Source organism: Folsomia candida, unplaced genomic scaffold (assembly GCF_002217175.1).
Source record: "Folsomia candida strain VU population unplaced genomic scaffold, ASM221717v1 Fcan01_Sc003, whole genome shotgun sequence".
In the NCBI taxonomy this organism is placed as follows: Eukaryota; Metazoa; Arthropoda; class Collembola; order Entomobryomorpha; family Isotomidae; genus Folsomia; species Folsomia candida.
Window position 1 is genome coordinate 9986514 of NW_019091195.1, and position 13487 is coordinate 10000000.

General features: G+C 35.7%; 4 protein-coding genes across 9 annotated transcripts in view; all 4 read right to left on the reverse strand.

Annotated features, from left to right (window-relative positions):
* Positions 1 to 4937, reverse strand: LOC110846703 (transmembrane GTPase Marf). Of its 4 annotated transcripts, none has more exons than XM_035848953.1 (17): positions 4802 to 4937; positions 4387 to 4627; positions 3868 to 4120; positions 3674 to 3783; positions 3483 to 3600; positions 3252 to 3388; positions 3122 to 3176; positions 2948 to 3051; positions 2765 to 2872; positions 2608 to 2625; positions 2329 to 2482; positions 1984 to 2262; positions 1667 to 1917; positions 1317 to 1553; positions 897 to 1073; positions 605 to 801; positions 1 to 484 (listed from the first exon to the last, which is right to left on the reverse strand). In XM_035848953.1, exons 3-17 carry the CDS (start codon positions 4085 to 4087, stop codon positions 280 to 282), a joined length of 2370 nt encoding a protein of 789 aa, XP_035704846.1. In that variant the 5' UTR covers positions 4088 to 4120; positions 4387 to 4627; positions 4802 to 4937; the 3' UTR covers positions 1 to 279. The 4 variants fall into 4 exon arrangements, with proteins under 4 accessions (XP_035704846.1, XP_035704847.1, XP_035704848.1 ...); XM_035848954.1 differs by having other exon boundaries at positions 4786 to 4908; XM_035848955.1 differs by having other exon boundaries at positions 4387 to 4546; positions 4802 to 4904.
* A 103-nt stretch (positions 4938 to 5040) lies between these two features.
* On the reverse strand, positions 5041 to 9296 carry LOC110845870 (cullin-2). The gene is made up of 17 exons (XM_022092402.2): positions 8801 to 9296; positions 8524 to 8727; positions 8348 to 8457; positions 8101 to 8241; positions 7963 to 8018; positions 7722 to 7888; positions 7228 to 7630; positions 7057 to 7160; positions 6867 to 6978; positions 6617 to 6763; positions 6458 to 6532; positions 6304 to 6370; positions 6091 to 6233; positions 5955 to 6011; positions 5679 to 5861; positions 5458 to 5487; positions 5041 to 5364 (listed from the first exon to the last, which is right to left on the reverse strand). The coding sequence occupies exons 1-17, from the start codon at positions 8917 to 8919 to the stop codon at positions 5233 to 5235; spliced, it is 2250 nt and encodes a 749-aa protein (XP_021948094.1). The 5' UTR covers positions 8920 to 9296; the 3' UTR covers positions 5041 to 5232.
* Positions 9297 to 9422: 126 nt separating this feature from the next.
* Positions 9423 to 12022, reverse strand: LOC110846679 (1-aminocyclopropane-1-carboxylate synthase-like protein 1). The gene is made up of 9 exons (XM_022093499.2): positions 11756 to 12022; positions 11343 to 11543; positions 11087 to 11254; positions 10826 to 10992; positions 10528 to 10669; positions 10181 to 10322; positions 9923 to 10099; positions 9680 to 9799; positions 9423 to 9612 (listed from the first exon to the last, which is right to left on the reverse strand). The coding sequence occupies exons 1-9, from the start codon at positions 11879 to 11881 to the stop codon at positions 9557 to 9559; spliced, it is 1299 nt and encodes a 432-aa protein (XP_021949191.1). The 5' UTR covers positions 11882 to 12022; the 3' UTR covers positions 9423 to 9556.
* LOC110846954 (cytoglobin-2) overlaps positions 11961 to 13487 on the reverse strand; it is a 19899-nt gene continuing 18372 nt past the window's right edge. For all 3 annotated transcript variants that reach the window (XM_035848956.1, XM_035848957.1, XM_035848958.1), the window contains one exon: positions 11961 to 13487. This exon is cut by the window's right edge and continues 31 nt beyond it. In XM_035848956.1, the coding sequence (XP_035704849.1) occupies positions 13393 to 13487 (95 nt within the window). In that variant the 3' untranslated portion in view covers positions 11961 to 13392.

Sequence of the window (13487 nt, forward strand, 5' to 3'; positions counted from 1 at the left end):
TACTGTAACAATATTATTGCAATTGTTTGTGAATGTTATTTATTAATTGACACATTATATATGATTAACACTAGATAACAAGGGGTGAATTCAAATGGGCACTTATCTTGCACTACAGTCGTCTATTAAGATAAAACACACTGCTAGGATTGGACTTTCAGACGACGACGGTGAAGGCTCATAATAATATGGGATTAATTAGTGGGGATTAATATATATTAATTATACGGATAACAGTGTGCTGTTCATTATAGAATAACTACTTTTACGATAAATATATCATGATGTATCAGCGAGGTAGTCTTTATCAAACAAGTTCAACTGGCTGATTAGATAGTTAGCTTTGTTTTTTAAAACTTTTGATGCGCCAGAAAGTTCTTCCAGGGTTGAGATTTCCTGGTCCAATTGCTTCATTTCCTGTTCCATCTCAGAAGTTGTAGCGTCCACCAAATGACATAAGCGAGCAAATGTTTGAGACAGCTCTCTAACGAAAGAAGAACAAACAAACCCAACTTAGTAGTAGTTTCAAAAAGATAAAAAATACCATGGCGGCATTAGCGCGGCAGCATAGTAGGAATTTAATTTTTCCTGGGGCTACACTTACTGCTGAACCTGATGGCTGCAGTTGGCCGACGTTAAGTCAACAATTAAACGAAGCTTTTGAGTGGCATGCTCCACATACTGCCTCTTGAACTCCCTCTCCTTTGCTTTATTTGTCCAGGTAAGTCTTTCATACATATACAGCCCGCCGTATACCACTCCAGTCACGACAATTACCCTCCAGCCAACCGTCTTCAAAAGCTACATAAGACGCATACATATGTAATAATATATTTAGAAAACGATCCGGGGATTTCTAAACCCGGATATAAAGTTTTTATTAATCCCAAACGTACAAATCCTGCAACAAGAAGTCCCCCCATAGTTCCTTGACTCGTAACTGCGGCCAAAGCGAACCTTGAAGCTACAGCCCAATCGTCTGGATTGGCAAAGAAATTCGGGCCATCACCATTCGTTGGAGTCATAGGTGTTATCGACTGGTTTGGAAGAGGGGGCAAACCACGTGGACCACCCTGGAACGATAAAACCATAATAGCCGTTAATATTTTATAAAACACATGAGAGATATGTTTATTTACTATGCGAGATAAGCGCACAGCAATATCATGTGTTCAAAACAAACAAACAGAAAACAAGAAAAATTACGCGAGGGGTACGGAATAGAACATATAATTCTGTATATATAGATGAAGCAGAATATAGAAGAGGAAATACAAAACCATTCTAAATTATTATTATGACTATGCCCATTATACCTGAACGGCATTTGAGCACGAGCCAGAACCCCCAAGAAAACCGTATTGGTTACGATTCATAACTCGCTTCAGGATGGCTTTAATCCCAAAACTGAACTTGAAAGAAATGTCTTCACGGAAATCCCCACACAAATTATCACAATTGAGACGATAACGAACTTCAAATGGTTCACGCTTGTTCGATTGGAGAAATGCAAGTGACAATGCTTGTTTTTCACCAGGGATTAGTGCCGACATCTACAAATAATAAACATATCAGGTATATAAATACATACATAATGTTAAAAAATAAAGTTATCTCTCCGTAATAATACAAATTAACGCTAAGTTAATAATTTTTAATTGCTCACCCTCTCCGTCATTTCTTTTTGACTATTCTCCATGTTCATAACCAATGCTGAATTTAATCTCGCCGTAAGATTCTGCCCAAGTCCTTTCTCACAATAACTGTGCAATTCTTTTTTATAGACATTAAGGACCATAGGATCCCCGTGAAATTGGTTAGGAAATTCATCCACAAGAACTCCTATCCTGCGAATTTCTTCACTCAACGCTTTGCTTACTTTGCACTCTACGTCTTCCACCATTTGACGTATCTTGTCTGGAGATAAACAAAGTAATTTCTGCATTAGTATAAAACAATTTTATTAAAAAGAACATATCGAACCTTTCATTTCGTGTGTCAATAGCTGCAACTGTTTATCCGTGAAGTCGAGCTTATCCCAGAGTTCTTTTCTCATCGTCATTCTTTCTGACCTCCTCGTTTGTGATGCATTAAGCACATGACTCATAACATCCTTTGTATCTGACACAATATGCTGGCCACGATGTGAATGTTGTTCAAATTTAGTTTGAACAGCAGACTTAGAAATAATCTCTTCGAATTTTCGCTCAAAATCTTGAAACTCCATGTATCTGATGGAAAACCCTTCAGCAATGGCACCGGCTAAGAATTAATGAAATAGGTTTAAATCACAATGCATTATTATCAAGTTTAATTAAATATGCCCACATTGTAAAGCAAATCCTTTCAGTTCCTGTTGCCTGGCTTGTAAAACCTCTTTCGCAGAGATGAAGAATATTCTTTCCGAAACTTGATTGGGTGTCACAACTTTTAATTCGTTGACCAGAAAATCGGATGCCCTTTCCATATGCTGGGCACGAACCTTAAGTAATTAACCAAAAAATATTACAATAATGAAACATATTGCATTTATATATATTATTTAACGTTTCCTCGATTATTTTTATGTTATGTTGATTTAGGCACGCTAAGCTACTTAAAATATACCTCGCTGGCATCAATTGGCTGCATTAATTAACACATTAATTAATTAAAATATGAAAGTCCAATTAAACTGAAGTCCAATGTAACTTTACATTAACATTACACTTTCGGAAAATTACTCGAGTCAACCTAGTCATACATGGTAATTACAATTGCTTACCTCATTCATAAAATCCATTTCTGATGCTGCAGCATCCCATCTATTGTTCAAAATGAAAATATTTGGTTTCGAAATTTGGTTCGACACCTTGTGAAAAAAGTTTTTCTCCTGCAAACAATAAACAGAGTATTTTAGAGATTAACCAAAGGATGTGATGCAAATATAAGTAATGTTATATCCTACAGTTAACATCAAAGTAGATTCTGCATTAGAGACTAGAACGAAGACATCGGCATCAAGGCAATATTTATCAATCCACTCATCCAAATTTGGAGACACGTCGATTCCTAAAATAATATTCCGCACGGTGATGTTATATAATTTCTAAATTCTTATATATGTGATATAATTGCTTACCTGGAGAATCCACAAACACGACATCGTCTCGCAATAAGGGACACTTGTCTTTTGGCTGGAAATATACAATAAATTACAATAAAATTTGCATGTCAATTAATTTCTTAATAATTCATCATGTTATGCATACCCAGTATATTTTGACTAGGGATGATTCTGTCAATTTTGTTTTGCATAGCGCATGAGCCAATTGTGCTACGGATTGAACATTTTGCCTTTCTGATGAACCTTCCGCAATCAAATAAGCCTCTTCAGCAGGTTCACCACCTTGGGGACCAAAATTCAATTTAATTTTCGTCTAGAGTTCTAATGCACTTGTATAACCATTTAATAAATACATAAAATGTACATATTTATATACCTTCAACTTGTAAGAAACAACTTGTCGTGTGGCCAATTCCACTAGGAAGAATTTTTTCACGCAACATTGCATTAATAACTGTAGATTTTCCATTACTTGTTCTTCCAAAAAATACCACCTATAATACATGTTGAGTGTATGATATAAATGTATATAAATTTGGCTAGAAAATGAAAAATAAATCAAACTACCTTCATGTGATCCCTTTTTAACACTTCCCGAATTCCGTATATTTTCTTCAAGTACTCCATGACAGTCACATTTTCTTCTTTCGAAATCAGGTTCTGTTCCGAGACTTTGTCTGTTTGAACAAGTTTATAATAGATATAGTTCACAAGGACAAATTCGATTTTACCAAATTGCAAAGGATAATTATGCGAATTACCTTGTACAAAGTCTGAAGTTTCCTTGATATAACCTTCGATTTGTTGAAAAATATCGTTGATCCTCTTTTTTGCTTGTACGAAAATCTGCAGAGGTGACACATCAGAATCAGTGAAGGCTGACGATTTAGGCGCAAGCAGGGAAGGAGCATCCCCAGCTCCCCGACGTTGGTTCGAAGACTGTCCATCCATCATCGAAAAAGAACGAATGTATGCCGACATTGTTCACAACTACGTCTAGATTCGTGACCAGAGCTGCCAAACAGAAACAAATAAATCATAAAACAATAATAATTTCAGAAGAAGCATTACCGTTACAAATTTTTAGCCAAATTAATATTGAGAAGCACAAGAATAATGTACGATAAGTCTATCATTACAAATACACGTGTACGTGACGCTATGAAAAAGAGGCTGTTGTTATCAGGCAGAAAGACAGCAAATAACTCAAATTGAAAAAGCATTACAGGTTTCCACATTAAGAAATACAAAATAGGAAAACAATGTCCTGTTGCACGTACCTCACGTAACAAGAAACCAGAGTCCGAGCTGGACAGTTGTAAATCCGACATGATCTACTTAACTACAGCTGATTTTTGTACTTTGACAAGTGTAAATTACACCGCGTCCTTCCTCCCCTCGTTGCAGAATTGAATTTGTTTGTATTCCGCAACCTGGCGACTATAAGTAATTATTGGTAAAATAAAAGCATGAACAAGAAATGATGTGGTTGTGTGAATCAGTAGTGGCGTGGCTTATGTCCTGAAAATTTAATATATTTCTGTTTTTAGCAATAAAAAGTGACTTTATGATAAAAGTAGTGACTAGGCCACGAGGTTTTGTTCCTTGCGGCAGCGGAAACACCATAAAAAGTTATGAACAATCGCTATTATCTAATAAATATGTAGAAATTGGCTAACCACGTTGGGCTCTCACCTGCGTGAGGGGTGTGCCTGGCGAGAGAAGGGGAGGTTGAGCTGAAGGTCGCTCGCACGCAAATGATGAAATTGCGATGGATTCAAGTTACTATGTTCGAGTCCAGTTCCAGTTCCTCAGTCCTAACTCACCCCGCCTCACTTTATGTAATGTTAACAAACTTTGTGCATACACATGCTATTATAACTTCAGATAAGATCATACACATTCAAAAAGAAATAATTTAGACGAGGAAATTTGTATCGCGCTGCGTATTTTTTTTATTGTATCGTCGTGACACAAAGAAGTAGCGTACGTCTTACATGTTTTTTACAACGTGTATGTAATGTGTAATAGACCATGATACGTGCAGCACTGACTAAAACAGAAACCAGATCAATACAATGCAATTTTACATATAGCATCATGAAATTAACAATTGATAAAATTGGTCATGCAATGTAGCTATATTCGTCAGCAGAGTTGGGGGTTCTTTCCAAGTATTGACGTTCAATAAGTGTTTCGATGCATTTCTTGATTACTCCAATCGTGGGGGAAAATCTACCGTTTGAGAGGGACAACACCTAAAACCACAATTAACGATAGATTAAACTTAATTTCACTATTGAATTACAGATAGTGCAAATACTTTATATCCGCAATGTTTAATATTTTACCTCTTGGATAAGAACGTTGTGCTTGATTACCTGTTGGAAATTAAAACCAAAGTAGTAATAGTTTGAAGACTCACGACAAATTGTTATTGCAACTTTATTAAGCAAAATATTATATGCGAATAAGTTGAAAAATTTGAGTTGTTTTAGGAGACGTGATTCAAAAATGTAATCCAATGGCAAGTTTTACTTGTGGCATAAAAAATAATGGAATTTAAACTTACTTTTCGTGACTTCATAATTCGAACGATTGCTGCTTGCATAAAGATTTTGCGATCTTCCTCGACTGCAACGTGGGTCTGTTCAACCTCTTGTGGCGTTTCTTTCTGGACTGCACCAGATATCTTGAACTTGGTCTTTTTGTTATTATACTCCTTGTTGAGTTTCACAACACTATCTTTTGTAATCTGTTGTAAATGGAACATAGTATGCTGATATATATAATCAATGATCAGCTGCTATTATATGCAATTCTCTAAGAGTAATTTTTTTCTACTTACGAGGCCATCAGATTCCAGTAATTTACAGTCCAATAGACTTTGAATATGACGAGTTAGCTGATTTCATAGAAATTTTATAACATTAAATAATGTTTCAAAATCCTATAAAAGAATGCAAATTTTAAAAATATCATACCGTGTCTTCATTCAACATAGTAGCTTGTTGCATTTCAGAGAAAGTCAATTCATAAGATTTTTCAAACAAAGCCATAATAGCAAGTTGAAATGTTTGCATGATTATGATGTAAGTTTTCTTCGTATACGATATTTTTACGTCGCCTATTTCAATCGTAATTAAAAAAATTAGATTCAGAACAAGGTCTAAGTAAAAGTTCTATGCCTCACTAACACGTCGACAAATGGTGAAGCCACGATAACTTTCTTCCGTTAAACTGCTTTCCGTAAAAGGTTTCAAACTGTAAAATATATAAAGACCAAGTTAGATGTCGTAGTGAACAAGTAATAAAATGTAATAGTCTAAATATGTAGCGAGGCGTGCGTACTGTTTGAACTGATTTTTCCAAAATTTGTGGGATAGAGAAAGGCGATGGATTTTGCTGTAAGGGCCACGCCCCAGCCTGAAAAACAATTTTAAAAAATTACTGCAAAAATTTCGCACACAAATTTGTACACATCGGTAATGCATATATTGTGAAAATTACCTGCAGTACTAATATAGAAAAATTCACGTTAAGTTGGATAGCGTCAGTTGTAAGAAAATCATTAAATTTGGTGCTTAATTCTGCGGATAGCGTAACGTCAGTAAACATTCGGTGTAGCTTGTTGGTAAATTCGTAACCACATGCTTGCTGTAAGATTGAAGTCATTGCTTGCATTAAACGTGAATTAGAATTTCTATAATTTACAACGTCAAACTTACAAACAATAATTGATATAATGGCAAATACGTACCTTTAAGCGATTGATCATTCCTTCCTCTGAGTCCATAGACACACTAAGTTGGTGGATTAAACGTTTAGCAAGGTTCCGAGAATAAAATTTTTGAAATACATCCTTATCGTCTCTAAAAAGGAATACATAAAAGATTATATAAGAGATATAAACAATTGATTGATTATTACTATCTATCCAGCCAACATACATATAGCGAAAAATTGTAATCGATTGATTCAGTCTTTCGTCGACTTCGGCTTCTGTGAATCCTTTATTGGACTTCTTTAATAGAGAATCACAGAATCTTGCAAGCTGTGGAAAATAAATACAAAATTATGGATTGGTGAATTATTAATCAATAACTTATTAATTAACTTACCAATTCTGGTGATCGACAAGGTGTTTTTGCAGATGATTTGAAATTTATAATGGCCGTACAAGCTTTGTCGAGAGCACTAATGAAGAGCTGATCAGACTTAAAGACTTCACTAACGACTTCTTTGTACTTTTTATAAACATTAATGACGTTATCAACGAAATCCACATGGGCAGTGTCTGGTTTCAGCGCCCGCACGGACTCTAACCCTTCTTTTCTGACATGAGACTCTACAGACTCGGCCAAATGACTTAAGCCGGCAGAAATGGGCTTTAATAGGCAGTACATGTTTCCTAGGTCCTTTTTGTTATCAGACTCTACCATGCTGCGACATTCCTTTAGCAAGATACTCAAATGATCTTCAACCAGTCGTTTGTGACACTCTGAACTCAGCTTATGATAGGAACTGTAAAATGGAGGTGTAAAACAAATACGATGTTGATTAAATTATACACAAATTATACATTGATATAAATAAAAATAAAAATGCATAGTACCTTGGGTGGAGATATCGTCGAGCTCTCATGTCTTCTTCATGTAACTTTTGGATTACTTTCTCCATATAGTCCGAGACTGACAAACCTTCCATAAGTTTATCCGCTTCTTGTTTGTAATAGTTGCCGGTGTCACGAAGAAATGGAATTTCGAAAGCTCGTTCATAAAACTAAACAATATTAATCACTCGATTACTGTACATAGTCAATTGTGGAGCTATAATGTTTTAGTGTATAGACGAACCGTTGCAGAAGCACGAGGGTCGCCAGGAATACGATGCTTCGGATCCTCAACTGAAACTTTTAAAGCATTAACGATTAATCTTTAAATCTGTAAAAGATGACTTTTTTCAATTGAGCATTAACTAGATTATTTAACTACCTAAGGACTGAATAACACCATTAACCGTGGAAGTTGAAACTGAGGTATCTCCCTTCCTGTCGGACCTAATGGCTTCCAAGACTAGATCAATTATTCGATCCTGAATTTTTTCCAACATGTCCTGTCGCCAAATCTCGAGTCCTGAGGAAAAAAAATTCCAAAACAGAAGAGACAAATGTAAAGGTTATACTAATAAAAAATATTGTTAAAACATAATGCCAATTCAACTTAATAGTTCACCGCATACCAAGTTCCCCAATTTCGACCATTTGTCCAGGTGCCTCTGAATATGCACCTCCATATGTAATATCCGCATCAGTGAGCTTGGATTTTTTAGCATGCTGCTGATTTAAATACCTATTTGAAAGTTAGTAAACTATTGTCATGATCCTTTATCTTTGTATCCTTAACTTAATTTATTACCAATACAACTGATTCAGAAATCCAATTCCTTGACTGTACTTGCTCCAAACGTCGTAATACACTTTCAAGAGTGTAGAATTGTTTTCATGCTTATCCAGCTCATTTCTTAGGTCAAGAACATGCTTTTTCAAAAAGGCCTTGGTCTCGTTGTACAACTCGGTTGTAAAAGGTTCAGGATGCGCCACACATAACGAGTACACATCACTACAAAATAAAAATGACAATGTTAACTTTAAACAATGAGCCAGTGGCCAATCAATAATATACTTGTTGATACCTGAATCTGTCATTCCACTCTGCCCTGTTAACCTTTGTGAGAGTAATTACACCTTCAATCGTGGCACGAAGAATGTCCCACGTCTGCAGAAAATCAACTTGACGAGGTTTCAACGACATTTTAATTTTCAACCCAACTTTGCACTGGCCGTTTCACTAATGTTCTGTGCCTAGCCGCCGTTCTTGTCTTTGCGGAAAGATAAGTAAATTATTAATTGTGAATTGGATATAGTAGCGTTGCGTAATTGTTATGAAGTTGTTTGCAATTCACTTCACCTCACTATTTGCCACTTAAGTCTTATGTTTGGTATCTAATTACGGCACATTTATTTCATTGACCAACCACCACCACCACAGCCGCCTTAACACAAATATTAATAATTTTTGCTGATGATCTGATTAAGTTTGTACATGCGAAATCCAAATTATAGTTTGTTTGTTTTGGTAAGTTGTAAAAGTCGGGGTGAGTGAAGGACGAAGAAAAATGTGGAAAGAGAAAGTGCTGATTGGATGACGACGATAAAACTTGGTTTCCACCACATCCGCAAAACATTTTCTCGTCCTACCCAGCTCATCTTCCAAATTGAGTGAAAGTCGTGAAAGTCATTTTCACCAGAAATGTATGAATTTTCTAATTTGCTCAGGCATAATTTTATTTTAATTAATTTCACTAATAATAATAATGATAATAATGATAATAATAATAATAATGATAGAATAATTTGGCATATTGCATATTGAATACAGCTTTATAATGTTATGCACTAATGTCCCGCTTCCATTCGTCAATTGCAGCTGCCAAGCGGGCAAGACCTGAACAATTTTAATAGAAAAAAATATGTCGATCATTAAGGTTATTAAAATCTGATAAAAGACTTACCAATGTCCAGCCCATGTGTACTGTATGCAGTAAACACGAATCGAAACCATCCATGTTCTGCTCCCATTTCCCAAGAAGGCGTCATGTAAATCTTGTGAGCATACAGCTTCTTTACGAATGCTATGTATTAGAAAGAGAAGAAATATTACGTACTGCACACCTCTGAAATTATCTTATGTTTATAAATGTCATTGCTATGCTATATGTAAGTAATGTAATAGTAATAATAAAAGAAGGCTACACCTTTCGAGGCTTCTTGACTTGGTGGATTAAACAGGGGACGAAGATCCACCAGAAAGAAAAATCCAGCAGTGCTCTTGGTCGTTGTAAATCCAATTTTGCAAAAAAACTCTTTACATTTAGCGTACGTAGCTCTGAGTCGAGAATGATTTGTGGGCACAAACTTGTTTTTAAACCAATCTGAACAAAATGAGGTGATGGTTATCATCGTCTTTCATCCTCCAAAGATCATATACATTTAATATTTTTTAAAAGACCAACCCGCATCGGAAATGACATTTGTGAGAATGTGCATTAATGGAAGGGGAACAGCCTGAAATTGGGATCCTGACTTGAGGGCATTTTGAAGTGACACGTTTTCTGTGTGGATAACTCCAGTTCTAAAACTCGTGAGGCATAAATCCTGCACACACGAAAAAGGGGTGAATACTTTTGAAAAGAAAGTTTTTCGATTTCATAACTATACTTTAGAATCTGTTCTGTTCTTTGGGTATAGTTAACTAGTCCAACATTGAGATTGAGATGAATATAGGTATTCTCGTACATATCTATCTGTACACGTGGGGCAGGACATATGTACGGGGGAATAAGGTAAGAAGGAAACTGACCTTGCTAAATCCCCAGATTACATGAAGCAAGTTTGTGTCCAATAAGGTTGGATTATGAATCTCTAAAACGGAATGGAAATGAGTATTCTCGTCAAATACTGACATGCAGTATATTTCATCCGCTATGAGATGAATTTTTCGTCTGAAATCAAAACACAAAAAAATAAACTAAAAATATACAAACTTATAAAACGTGGAGGAAGCATTTAAAAATTGACTGATACATCTACACACGAAGTACAGATAGTTTTTTGACTTCACGATTCACTAGAATGCAAACAAACATATAAATTAAAACCTTTGGCATAAGTTCATGATTTCCTTCACTATTTCCACAGTGAAGACTTTTCCTAATGGATTTTCCGGATTGTTGAACACGAAGGCCCGAACCCTCCTTCCTTTCGACTCCTCATCGGATATTACTTTCTCCACTGAAGACACCGTCAGCTCAAACTCTCCAGATTCCTGCGATTCAAGTGGCATTGAAAAATGAAGAGCCGCCGGATTATACATAAAGGAAACAAAAAGTCCCCGTGCGTGTTCTCATGTAGAAAATTACCTCATTATGCTGGAGAGGAACTGGAACCATGTGAATGCCCCATCTTTGAAACCCAGCTTGATAATATCCATTATATCCTGGAGTAAGGAATACGAAGGATTCGCCCTCATCGGCCAATAGAAAACCCAAAATGTCCAGTGACAATAAAGCCCCATTAAGAACGTACAGCTAAATACATACATGTGCATACATTGAATCAATCCTTATTGGTAAGGATTTCTCATGCAAATTATGATTATTTAATTTATCGTCTTACATTCTCAAATATAATTGGCTTCTTCGGTTTGAAGAATATATTCATAAACTTGGACAATGCTTCCCGAAAAGTGTCAACCCCCCAACATTGGTAATAGCGATAATGAGAAGAATCTGGCGTAAAAAAGGATTGCTGTGAAAATCGAGTGAGCCATAATTCGTCCATGAGTCCGCTCACTGCAGTTCCGAAGTTGATGATTCCCTTTGTGGCACAAGAGAGTTATTCATTAAGAATCTTAATTTAAGTTTATTTAGGGCTAATTGGGCTTATGCAGTGGAAAGTGCAATTAATAATCAAGCAAAACGGCCTTTATATCTTTATCCGTACATACATAAATTTAAGGTGTTTTCCTGAGTTTTGACGCATAAACTTTCTCTGCGTACACCTGCACATTTATGCTAGGTCTTTCTTACCTCTGGGTTTTTTGTCTCATCGAACGGGTTCTGAAGTGCAGACCCCACCGAGTAGTTGGAGATGTAGTCCATGTCCACGGATAGCCTTTTGGCTCGGATGGATAACAGTGCTTCGGATGAGGCCATTTTTATATTTCTAGTTTAATCGTGTGCAGCCTGTACTCAATTTATTACTAATTATTTTGTTCCAATTCCAAGTACTTACAACAAGAAGCAAGGTCATTACCCTTCTTACTCTTATTCCCTCTCAGTTAACAGAGGAATCTCAACTTTGCCATTAACTGTAATGTAAGATTTTACTTTTACAAATAACATGTAAAGTGTTCAAATACAATTATTTGCATTGTATAGTAAATGGAACTGAATACATGTATGCTTGTCGTGGGACAAGATACACAATAATAAGCCACATCACCAATATTCAAAGTAAGGAAGATATGGATTGCGATTCGCAATTTGCGAACCAGAAGCATTCATCCCAATAACAAAACGGTTTACTAAACAAGTAGTTTTGTAGTAATTGAAACTTATAACAACCAGCGAGAGATAAGCAGTAGTAGATTTTCATCTCGAGAAGCGACTCAAGCCTGGCATCGTTTGGTTGTGCCACAAAAGTTTTAATTAGTTTGGAAATTGAATGGAATCGATGGATTCAAATGTGGTAAATTTCGACAATGCTCCGATCCTCTGTAGAATTGTTCAAGTTGAGAGAATTTACTTTTTTCGGTGAATAATAATGGTCCTTTCAAGTTTTTATTACATTCATCGCAAATGATGAGCTTTTATTAACGCACACATATATCTATGCAAATATGATCCACCAACTGGTAAATAAGATACGTTGCAACTATGTTATTTCAAAATTTAACCATTTAAGCGGAACCAGTTAGTTACACATACTCTATAATAATATATATATGTATATACCCATATATAAGAGTGCATGATTATTTTCTAGATGCGACGACACTTTTTGCAAGCTAGGGATAAAATTCTGTGTATATCTTCATAAACGACCAAAAACTTTCCGGCTCACTGAACGTACTTGTAATGCTCCAATTGGATTGCTGAGTTTGCAAAACTTTTACAACATCGGGGTTCAAATGGCATGGTGAAACTGTTCAATCCTGAAATGGATTTACTCGAATGAGACCTTAATAAAAAGCATGTTTTTTTTATCATATCACAACTCTATAAAATTATAATATGTATTATGTACACTCCCAAAACTCACCTTAAAATTACAGATTTTACTGAACGACATTTGTTAACAAGGATATATAATAATCTACTAATCTTAACCTAACCATTGCCACTGATAATTGTATAATGATATCATATCCAATCAATTTCCACTGTTCATGTTAACAATTTTGAAAATAAATAAGCAATGATATTCTTAAGAAATATTACATAAATTACATATACTCTGCCCTGTGTTGGATTTGGTGGTCTTCTGTTGTAGGGAAACAACTCAGCGTAAAATTCCCATGTAGAATAACAAAATATTCATCTCGACGAGGTGGAGGAAAGCTCTCAATCATGTATAAATCCAATCCTGATGTTTGTACGAATTATTATTACATACGGATAGATGACTTTCTTTGGATTCCTTTTCCTTCTGCCGACTTTTGTACCTATTTTGATCCACGCTTGGCCTTTTCAGCCAACGTGATGGCTGTTCTCATGTGATGGGTAATGTACGCGAACAGTTGCATCCAGGAATCCTTAA